Genomic DNA, 12,048 nt, shown 5'->3' with positions numbered 1-12,048 from the left:
TTTTATTATATAATGGACTTTTGACTTTACTGAACACCCCCTCATCTGAATTAGTCCATTATATCGAGGTTTTTCTATAAAATAAACAGTGTAAGTATTGGACAGAAGTAAAACTGTCCCCATTTGCAAATAGTGTTTATATATTTAGAAAACAACTAGTAGAACTAATAAGTGAATTTAGCAATGTCTCTGAACAATATTTACATATGATGCAATTGCATTTTATATACTAGCAATGATCAGGTGGTAAATAAAACTTTAAAAACCCACTTATAAATAGCTCAGATACTGCACAAAGGAAGATATACCAATGACCAATAAGCACAAGAAAAGAAGCCCAATATTATTAATCTTCAGAAAATCACAAATTAAAAACACAATGATATAGCATGTCATATCCACTAGCATGGCTAACATGGGAAAGACTGACAATACCAAGTGAAACAAGCTAATCAGAGAAAGACAAATACCACATGATCTCACTTATTTGTGGAATATAATGAACACAAATTATATTTGCCACAAATTATATTGGCCAGTGTGGCTCAGTGGTTGAGCATCAACCCATGCACCAAGAGGTCGCCAGTTTGATTCCCAGTCAGTGCACATTCCCAGGTTGTGGGTCAAATCCCCAGTAGGGGGCACACAGGAGGTGGCCAATCGATGTTCTCTCTCATCGATGTTTCTATCTCTCTCTCTCTTCCTCTCCCTCAAAAATAAATAAAGAAAAAAAAATTTTAAAGTATATAAAGCAACTGAACTCTCATACATCGCTGGAGGAAATGTGAAATAATACAGCAGCTTCTTTTAAAGTAAATATTTACCTATCATATGACCTAGCCATTCTTTAGAGAAATGAAAATATATGTTATACAAAGATGTGTACAAGAATGTACATAGCAGGTGAATGAGCAAATTGTGGTATAACCATACAATGGAATATTCCTTGACAATAAAAAGGAATGAATTACTGATACATAGAATGTTCTGGATGAATCTCAATATCACTATTTTGAATAAAAGAATCCAAATATTAAATATACATAATGTATAATTCCAGTTATATAAAAATTCTAGTTTTAGCAGGGGCATATATTTGTGACAGCATCTGTTTTATTTTTTAATTAATTTATTTTTTTTACAGATGTTTCTCCTTATTCCATTGACATCATCCTCCTAATACCCCCACCTCTTGTCCCCAGTCCCATCCCCAGCTTTGTTGTCTATGTCCATTGGTTATGCATACATGCAAGTAAGTTCTGTGGTTTATTTCTTCCCTCCCCGCAACCCCCTCTTCTGAGGTTTGTCAGTCTGTACCCTACTTCTATGTCTCTGGATCTTTTTTATTCATCATATTCCACAAATAAGTGAAATCATTGATATTTGTCTTTCTCTGCTTGGCTTGTTTCGCTTAGGATTATACTCTCCAGGTCCCTCCATGTCGTCTCAAAGGATAAGAGATCTTTCTTTCTTACAGCTGTATAGTACTCTATTGTGTATATGTAACACAGCTTTTTTATGCATTTGTCTACTGATGGACATTTGGGCTGTTTCCAGATCTTAGCTATTGTAAATAATGCTGCTATGAACATAGGGGTACATATATTCTTTCTGATTGGTGTTTCAGGTTTCTTAGGATATATTCCTAAAACTGGGACCACTGGGTCAAATGGCAGTTCAATTTTCAATTTTTTTTAAAATAAATTTTTAATTTATTTTTTTGTTACAGATATTTTACCTTTTTCCCCCATTGGCACTCCCTCCCCACCCCACCCCCGCCCCGTCCCCGGCTTAGTTGTCCATGTCCATTGGTCATGCATACATGCATATGAGTTCTGTGGTTTATCCCTTCCCCCCCCCCATCCCTTCTTCTGAGGGATGTCAGTCTGTGCCCTACTTCCATGTTTCTGGGACTACCCCATTCCTCAGACTGTTATGTTCATTATATTCCGTATATAAGTGAGATCATGTGGTATTTGTCTTTTTCTGCTTGGCTTCTTTCACTTAGGATAATACTTTCCAGGTCCCTCCATGTCGCCTCAAAGGATAAGAGATCTTTCTTTCTTACCGCTGCATAGTACTCCATTGTGTATATGTACCACAGCTTTCTTATCCATTCGTCTACTGATGGACACTTGGGCTGTTTCCAGATCTTAGCTATTGTAAATAGTGCTGCTATGAACATGGGGGTACATATATTCTTCCTGATTGGTGTTTCAGGCTTCTTAGGGTATATTCCTAGCAGTGGGATCACTGGGTCAAATGGACGTTCAATTTTTAGTTTTTTGAGGTAACACCATATTGTTTTCCATAGTGGCTGCACCAGTCTGCATTCCTACCAGCAGTGTATTAGAGTCCCCTTTTCTCCACACCCTCGCCAACACTTGTTGTTTGATGATTTGTTGATGGCGGCCATTCTGACAGGTGTGAGGTGATACCTCATTGTTGTATTAATTTGCATCTCTCTGATGATTAGTGATGTTGAGCATTTCTTCATATGTCTTTTGGCCATTTGTATGTCCTGTTTGGAGAGGTGTCTATTCAGCTCCTCTGCCCATTTTTTAATTGGGTTCTTTGTCTTCCTTTTGTGGAGTTGTATGAGCACTCTATATATATTGGAAATTAACCCCTTATCTGATACATCATTGGCAATGATGTTCTCCCATACAGCAATTTTCAATTTTTTGAGGTAACAACATATTGTTTTTCCATAGTGGCTGCACCAGTCTGCATTCCCACCAGCAGTGTACTAGAGTCCCCTTTTCTCCACACCCTCTCCAACACTTGTTTGATGATTTGTTGATGGCAGCCATTCTGACAGGTGTGAGGCAATACCTCATTGTTGTGTTAATTTGCATCTCTCTAATGATTAGTGATGTTGAGCATTTTTTCATGTGTCTTTTGGTCATTTGTATGTCCTGTTTGGAGAGGTGTCTATTTAGGTCGTCTGCTCATTTTTTAATTTGGTTCTTTGTCTTCCTTTTGTTGATTTGTATGGGTACTCTATATATTTTGGAATTTAACTCCTTATCTGATGTATCATTGGCAATTATGCTGTCCCATATAGTGAGTTCCCTTTCCATTTTGATGGTTGTTTCTTTTGCCATGCAGAAGCTTTTTAGTTTGACGTAGTCCCATGTGTTCATTTCTCCCCGTTTCTCTTGCCTTAGGTAATGTATCAGTGAAAATTCTGCTGTGTAAGATGTCTGAAATTTTGTTGCCTACATTTTCTTGTAGGATTTTCATAGATTAATGAGTCACATTTAAGTTTTTTCTCCATTTTGAGTTTATTCTTGTGTATGGTATAAGTTGGTGGTATAGCTTCATTTTTTTTGCATGTAGCTGTGCAATTTTTCCAACACCATTGATTGAAGAGGCTGTCTTTACTCCACTGTATGCTCTTGCCACCTTTGTCAAATATTAATTGGCCATATTGTCTTGAGTCAACTTCTGGGTTCTCTGTTCTGTTCTATTGATCTATCTGCCTGTTCTTGTGCAAGTATTGATTTGATTACAGTGGCTTTGTAGTATAACCTGATATCTGGTATTGTGATCCCTCCTAGTTTGTTCTTCTTTTTCAAGATTGCTGTGGCTATTCGGAGTCTTTTTTTTTTTTTTTTTTTTGGTTCTATATAGACTTTTGGAGTATTTGTTCTAGTTCTGTGAAATATGTCGTTGGTATTTTGATGGGGATTACACTGAATCTATAGATTGCTTTGGGTAATATGGACATTTTAATGATGTTAATTCTTCCAATCCATGAACAAAGTATATGCTTCCATGTTTTTATATCTTCTTCTATTTCTTTTTTCAATGACCTGCAGTTTTCTGTGAAGAGTTTCTTTACTGCTTTGGTAAGTTTATTCCTAGATATGTTAATTTTTTTGCTGCGAAGTTAAATGGGATTGTTGTTTTTAGTTTGTCTTTCTGCGACTTCATCATTGGTGTACAAGAATGCCGTCGATTTCTTGACGTTAATTTTGTATCCTGCTACTTTGCCAAATTCATTTATTAAGTCTAGTAGATTTTTGATGCAGTCTTTAGGGTTTTCTATGTACAATGATGTCATGTCATCTACAAATAAAGACAGTTTCACTTTCTCCTTTCCAATTTGGATCCCCTTTTTCTTCATGTCTAATTGCTGTAGCTAAGACTTGCAGTACTATGTTAAATAAGAGTGGTGAAAGTGTGCATCCCTGTCTTATTCCTGTTCTTAAGGGAAATGCTTTTAGTTTTAGCCCATTGAGTATGATATTGGCTGTAGGTTTTTCATATATGGCCTTTATAATGCAAGATACGATCTCTCTATTCTCACATTGCTGAGCATTTTTATCAGAAATGGGTGCAGGATGTTGTCAAATGCTTGTTCAGCATCTATTGATAAGATCATATGGTTTTAATATTTCATTTTGTTTAGGTGGTGTATCCCGTGTATTGATTTGCAAATATTATACCATCCTTGCATGCCTGGGATGAATCCCACTTGGTCATGATGAATACTTGTTTTGATGTATTGCTAGATCTGATTTGCTTATATTTTGTTAAGGATTTTGGCAGACACCATCTGTTTTAATAGCCCAGGTCTGCTATAACAAAGTATCGCAATGTGGATGGATAAAAACAATAATTTATTCTCACAGTTCTGAAGACTAGATGTCTGAAATAAAAATGTTAGGATTATGCTCCCTCCTAAGGCTCCAGGAAAGATTCTTTCCTTGTCTTCTTAACTTCTGGTGGTTGCTGGCTATTTTTCCCCTCTAACCAATTCACCGTCAGTGATGTGTAGTTGCCATCACTCCAATATCCACTTCTGTCATCATATATATGGCCTTCTTCTTCATGTGTCTCCTCTGGTCATTAAATCTCTCTCCCCATATAAAAACACCAATCATTAGACCTTGGGCCCTCCTCAATCCAGTATGACTGTCTCTTTACTCGATTACATCTGTAAAAACCCTATTTCCAAATGTCACATTTGTAGGTAATGGAGGTTAGAACTTCCATCATATCTCCCTAGGGAACATAACTCAACCCATACAACCATCACCAAAGTCAAGATCATAAATATATTCATCTCCACCAAAAGTTTCCTAATGCCCTGACAGAGATGGTGCCCAATGCAGACAGCAGGACAAATAAATACCCTGACTTCTCCCTTCTTCCTGTTTCTAATCCCCTGCCAGTACCTGGAAGTCAGAGATCAATCAGGACTAGGAAATGTCTTCTGCAGAGTCCATTCCTTGTGGTGAAGAGCAGAGTAGGAGAAGCAGGAGACTGGACCCCATAGCAGATAGGCCAATGTCTAACCCAGATTGCTTTCAGTTGAAGTTATAGCAGGAGGTGTGCTGGATCAAAGAAGTTGAGAGTATTTGCAAAGTGTCTTTGCATGATTCTAATTTTGATCTGAACAAGGAAGTAAAGGCCAGAGGGAGCTGCTACAGAACCTATATTCAATTGGATATTTGGGGAAGTTTCCTTATGCCTCTGCTTCCTAAACAGGTATGTATTTACCTCCAGAAGTTCCCCTGGATAAACTTGGCACATCCTACAGGATGGCCATTTTTGGGAGAGGAAGGGAAATTTGGGTGAAAACATTTTGATTTTTCTTATCTTAAATAGGTGTTGTGACATACCTGTGTAGATGATGTCTCTTTTATATTAAAATAAGATGAACTTTTTCTGTCTTTTTCACTGTTATATCCCTCACACTTAGGACAGAGCCTAAAACCTAGTATTCCATAAATATTTGTGGAATGAATGAATAAATGAATATACTAAAGAGAAGAATGCAAAATGTCCATGGATTATCTGGATAAAATGAGAAATTTCAGAAAAATGTCTTTGAGCTCCTGTCCACACTCCGAGGGGATGAGAGTCATCATCATCATCTACCCGTAGGGACATTTGGGCGAGAAGCTTTGACTTAAGCTAACTATGCTCTTCTCCTAGGCAAGAGATTGCGAAGAACTTCCATCTACCTCCCCAACCAGTTTTCCCACTAGGTGTTGCTTGCATTTTTACCACGGCGGCTACCATACACCCTTGACTTCTGCGGCTCCATTACTCACACTGACATCAGTCTCCCCTTTGTATGGGGTCTCCTTTTCTTCATTGAATTGGCTGGCCCCTTCCCTCTCTCCCTGCTGGTTTCTGTTAATCTCCAGAACTGGCAACTCTGAGGATACAGCTCATAAATTGAGCAACAACCCCAATCCACCCAAAGGGGGGGGGGGAGGATACTCTTTCTATATATCTCCTAAGTCTCTATTCCCTGGAGAAAGACTCTATTGGTATTTCCAAAATCTTAAAAGGTTAACAGCTCCATAGACTTAGGGGTCCTGCTGACCTGGGTTGCTATTCCTGCATACAACCTGCTCAGAACCACAATGTTCTCATCTATAAAATGGGATGCTTCCCTTTACAGAGCTGTTGTGAGGAGGTGACAGAATGCACTGCAAGTTTTCAGCACGGTGCCTGGGACATGGCAAGCTCTCAATGTTGGCACTCTTTAACTCTGACATTTCTTCTATGAAGAGACAAGGTCTAATTTCCTTCCCTTAAATATGGGCCAGCCTTAGTGAGGCATCTAGTGAACAGAGTGTAGATGTAGTGATGCCACCTGGCTTCTGAGGCTGGGGAATGAAAGGTGATACAGCACTGGCTCGCTCTCATTCTCTCTCTCTCTCTCTCTCTCTCTCTCTCTCCCTCTCTCCATTTGCTCTTAGAACCAGGTCACCATGGTAAGAAGTCCAGTCACATACAGGGGCCATTTATATGTGTTATGGCCAAAATTTCAACTTAAGTTGATCTAGCATCAACAGCCAGACATGTGGGTGAACAGGCCTTCCAGATGATTCCAACCCCACCCATGGTCTGACTTGAACCACATGAGGGACCTCCAGTGAGAACTGCCCAGCTGAGCCCAGTCAAACCTCAGCACCAAGCGAGATAACAGTAATAACAGATAACAGATTCTTGTTTTGTGCCACTAAGTGCCACTAAGTTTGGGGTGGCTTGTTACTCAGCAATAGATAAACTGAACAATTAGAAAACAAAACCCCAAATTGTGATGGTAAATTCACCATCTACAATCTCAGACCTCGTGTCCAGAGGCAGCGAGATCTACTTACAGAGCAGGGAAGTTTGAAAGGCTTGGTGGACGTGGTGAAACAGGCATTGTGAATGGGGTCTGGGTTTCCGCCCTCATTCCATTGAGCCAGGAGCGCCTCCCGGTAAATGGTAACCCCTGCTACTCCCAGCGCATCCTCTACTGCGCTTTCCACTGAGTAGTTGTTGATGCAGGTGATGATGGAGGTGGGCGGGGGCTGCACCAGGTGGATGTTGGAGCCTTTGACGCCAAGGTTTAAGAGCGTCTCCACTGTGGTGTAAGTGTCAATTGTATCCCCATAGACAATGACATTCCCTAGAAAAGAGGGAAAATGCTAAGATATACAGTTAAAAACAACAACAACCTTATTAGTCAAATGCTAATAATGCTGAATTGCTCTCTGTAACCCTCTACTTTTTCAGCTGCTGGAAGCCAGTGGTGTTACCTAGCAACAGCAACCAAGATAATTTAGTAAAGAATTGGCACAAAATATCCCACAAAGTAGTCAAGTACTTTTAACTCAGAAGTAGGACGTTCATTTATGTTCCTATGATTTGAAAGTTGAAATTATGCTAAATGAAACTGTCTAGAATAAAACCTTCTATCTTGTTTTGTTCCCTCTTTTTCACTCTTATTAAGGGAAAAAAATTACTAAAGTTTTCAATACACACAAATTCTTCCTAAGATGAAAAGGACAATGGTAAAAAAAAAAAAAAAAAATTCATGCACATGATGGTGAAGATATTTTAATATTTAAATATTGAACCTTGTTAATTTCAAGGAAATTTTTCCTTTTTTGAGAACTAAAGACTAAAACATTTGGCTTTCCAACAGATGATTTTTATAAAGATTCAAATTCTGATTTTTAGAATTTACTGTGTCAAGACCTAGCAAAAGGGACCAAAGTGTATTGTTTTGGTAAGTAAAAATGAAATCACTGTCATCATGGAAGATTTTTCCTGTGTAAGAGCATTTTAATAGTAACTAGTTATACTGTTTATTTATATTTCTTAAAAATACTACAAAAGTAATTAGATATGCTCTTCTACTGTTATATGATCAAAGATACAATTAAATGAGTGAAATGTATTATGTGCTATTTACATGTTATTTTTGACATTGAATTGGTATTTTTACCTTTTCACAAAGAAAGAAACTGCTGTAGACTCGCTTTTCAGGCAAGCTGTAACAATTTACTACAAAATGATAGATTCATTGAATCTCTTTTTTTTCTTGTTTACAAAATGATACGAGAAGAAATTTTATGAAGCAAAATAAATGGCAAGTGTATTTATTCAATTAGGTTAACTAAATTACCCCCAAATCTATTTTGATCCAAAATTGAAATAAAGGTGTAATGGCTTATCTTATTTGCTTAGAAAAAAATAAACTAGAATAACTTTCAGATTGCTTGTCTGAGAGTAACAGCATCTAGAAAGTTCTCCCATACTTCCTGTTGTTCAAATATGGAATACCAGGAGGGACAGGGTCCTTCCTTCTTGCTTTCACTAGGAGCCTCCAGTTTTGTGGCTATTCCCTCTAACACGACATTCATTAGCTAGTTGCATTTTCCTTGGCTGAAAGTGCCAATATTTTGCTTAAATTATTGAGGTTCCCACCTGCTGTGAAACAGGAATCCTGTTGTCTGGCACGAAAAAGAATCAGCCTGTGAGAAAAGCCAAAACTTTAACAGCAAACTGTCAAAGGTTTGAGGTCTTCTGCACTTTGAAAATATGTATGCCAAAACAATATTCATTTTTAGTGAAACAAATTTAAGTGTTTAGGCCCTACGCAAGTCACAGTTTAATATTTTTTCCAATCTCCTCCATGTTAGCTTTTAGTAACTATATTGTGAGATGAGCTTTTTCATTATAGACTCATGGAAACCCAGGCAATGCATTGTTCCTGGGGTTTGGAAAGCTGTACTATCTGCCCACAGATTGCAGGCAGCTGGAGAAGATGATGCTTTTCAATTCGAAAGGTAATACATTTTATAAAACCTCTAATGTTTAAGTTAGATGTGTATTTATATTCTAACTTCTAAGTATTTTTGTCTACCTTTAAGTTTATTGTAAAACAACTCCTCCACCCCACATATGAGGCTTTGGTCATCATAATAGTCAAATATTGTCACAATAATGCTGCATAACAAACTACCCCCAAAACTCAATGTCAAATAACAACAAGCAATTATTGTAAACAGGCTCACACATTTATGGGCTGGCTGATGTCAGCTGATCTGGCTCCAAATTGTGATTGGAGTCAAGTTTGCACAATGTGTCTTTCATCCTCAATGGACCAATAGATACTTGAGGCATATTCTGATTACAGAGAAATCCAGAAGCACAGGACGGTAAGCACAACCATTCAAGGACTCTTCAAGCCTCCTCACATTACATCCTGTAATGTTCTACAGTGATACCTCGGTTCTCGAACGCCTTGACTTTCGACCAAATCGGTATTCGACCAGGAGATGCGAGAAACTTTTGTCTTGGAATCCGAACAAATATTTGGAACTCGAACTTCCGAGATGAGCCAAGTTGAGCCGAATGGCGTTCATTCGGCCCAGCGCGCCTTGTTTGCGTCATCAGTGTGAGTGCAGAGAGAGAGTCATGCTTTGTGGAGAGAGTCACGCTTTACACTGAATTTAACCCTTAGACATACTGTACACTTTTATTTCTTGTTGAGACTTATGTTTTTCTACATATTATATACAAATTAGGCCAGTAAATAGGCATTTTCTGGGGCTTGGAACGAATTAATCCAGTTTCCATTATTTCCTATTGGGTTTCATTGCTTCGGTTCTCGAACAATTTGGTTCTCGACCGTCCTCCTGGAACGAATTATGTTCGAGAACCGAGGTATCACTGTGTATTTACCAAAGCAAGTCACATGGTCATGCCCATAGTCAAGGAGGCAGGAAGTACACTTTGCCTGAAGAGGGGGAGGGGTGTGGATATTTCCTGAACAGTAGTCCAGACCATCACAGTCATATTGGGCATATATTAAATAAATGCCTATATGATCTCATGTAAAATTTTTCATTTAAACATGTTATATATGCTTATTTTTATTTCTCTCATTACCTATAAAATATAGAGAATCTCATTATAATATAATTTGTTACTAAATAAGAACATGTCATATCCCTCCACAAATATGACAAGACTTGATATAACAAAACCAGTCCATTACTCTTGCCAGTCTGATCACTTTCCTTTTAAATGTCCCCATTCTGTGGGGGATGATTCTTTCCATTATCTTTGTATAGTTGAGAGTTCTTTCGACATCATTTCTCACTTTTACTTTGTAAAGAATGTTTAGATTCATGATTATCTCATGAGTCCTTTATACCAGGCACAAAGCAAAGCATTTTTATACACAGTCCATTATTATTACTAGCATCATCATTATCATCATCATTAATAATAACATTTAGAGCCATTAATAACATTGGCTTAATTCAGATGCACATAAAGAATTTTTTATAAGCTAATAGCAAAAATATAAACATGGAGATAATTCATAGAACAACCAAAATCTAGTAGACAAATATTTTAATTAATAATTTTTTCATTTTGGGACAAATCAATGTAGGCATAGAAATATTATTACTTTGCCAGGCCAGTGTGGCTCAGTGGTTGAGCATCAACCCATGCACCAAGAGACTGGTTCAATTCTGGGTCAGGGCACATGCCCAGGTTCTGGGCCCAATCCCCAGTGGGGGGCATGCAGAAGACAGCCTGTCGATGTTCTCTCTCATTGATGTTTCCATCTCTCTCTCCCTCTCCCTCTTCTCTCTCTAAAAATCAATAAAGGAAAAAAAAAAGAAATATGATTACTTCTATTTACTGGACTAATTTTACTAGTATGGATGATGTAGAAATTAAAAAAAAATCCTCACTGGAAAATATTTTTTCCATTGATTTTTAGAAGGAATGAAAAGGAGGGAGGGAAGGAGAGAGACAGAAACATAGATGTGAGAGAGGCACATTGATTGGTTGCCTCCTGCATGTGTCCCAACTGGTACCAGGGATTAAACCTGCAACCCAGGAATAGGCCCTTGACCATGAATTGAACTCATAAACCTTTGGTGCTAGGGCCAATGCTCCACTGAGAAACACTAGCCACTGAAGAACTAGCATTTAAAAAAATATGTTTTCGAACCGAAAAATGGCAGCGGAGTGAACGGAGCTACACAGACCGTCTCCCAGAACCAAACTGGAATTACAACTATAACACAGACAAATCGACGGGAAAAACCAACAGAAAAGCAGCTTGCGAGGACCATACAACGAGGGACACTGACTCCATCCCGGTAGGCTTGCGAAGGCGCGAGACGGGGCTGGGAGCCCACGGTTGGCAGCTCCGCAGCAGCCTTAGCTGGGAGCAGCGCCCTCGGGTTACACTTCCAGGCGGCTCCACAGCGCAGCCGGGACAGAGGCTGAAACAGCCACAGCCACTCACCTTGGGCTCTGGCAGAGGGAGGGCAGACTGGACTGGAGCTGTGACGGGACACTCGGGGTTTGGACGGCGCTCAGAGCTTTGGCTGAGTGCAGCCACTCAGGACGGTGGCCACATTGCTCCTTCCCAGGGCTCTGAGGAGAGGCAGCAGCCCTTCCCTCGGAGATCCAACCTCACTCTGTGGGCCATTGAAGTGTTAATTGAGGCTCACTAACAACCAGCACCTGCCCCACCCTCCTGAAAACCCCTTGGCTGAGCACCAGAGGGAGTTTTGCAATCAACTGACAACCCGAAACTCATCAATTAACCTAGACTGCTAACCTCCAGGCAAAAAGCTAGAGGATAACAGTACGTTTCCTGGGCTGGCAACTTTAACCAGGAAAGTAAGACTTGACAGTGGTGTTCAACGTGAGTCCTCCCTCGCTCATCTAAACACAGGAGAGGGAGCCACAAACAGCAGAACACAAACACCCACA

The 12,048-nt window shown here is 39.2% G+C and overlaps 1 protein-coding gene across 1 annotated transcript in view; it reads right to left on the bottom strand.

Moving 5' to 3' along the window:
• CFAP61 (cilia and flagella associated protein 61) overlaps window positions 1–12,048 on the bottom strand; it is a 551,989-nt gene that overhangs the window by 153,363 nt on the left and 386,578 nt on the right. Inside the window, exon 21 of the mRNA XM_036245530.1 lies at window positions 7,131–7,423. Coding sequence (XP_036101423.1) covers window positions 7,131–7,423 — 293 coding nt within the window. The remainder of the gene's footprint in view (window positions 1–7,130; window positions 7,424–12,048) is intronic.

This window comes from Molossus molossus, unplaced genomic scaffold (genome assembly GCF_014108415.1).
Source record: "Molossus molossus isolate mMolMol1 unplaced genomic scaffold, mMolMol1.p scaffold_m16_p_6, whole genome shotgun sequence".
Classification (NCBI taxonomy): Eukaryota; Metazoa; Chordata; class Mammalia; order Chiroptera; family Molossidae; genus Molossus; species Molossus molossus.
This window is presented reverse-complemented; position numbering and strand designations above follow the sequence as displayed.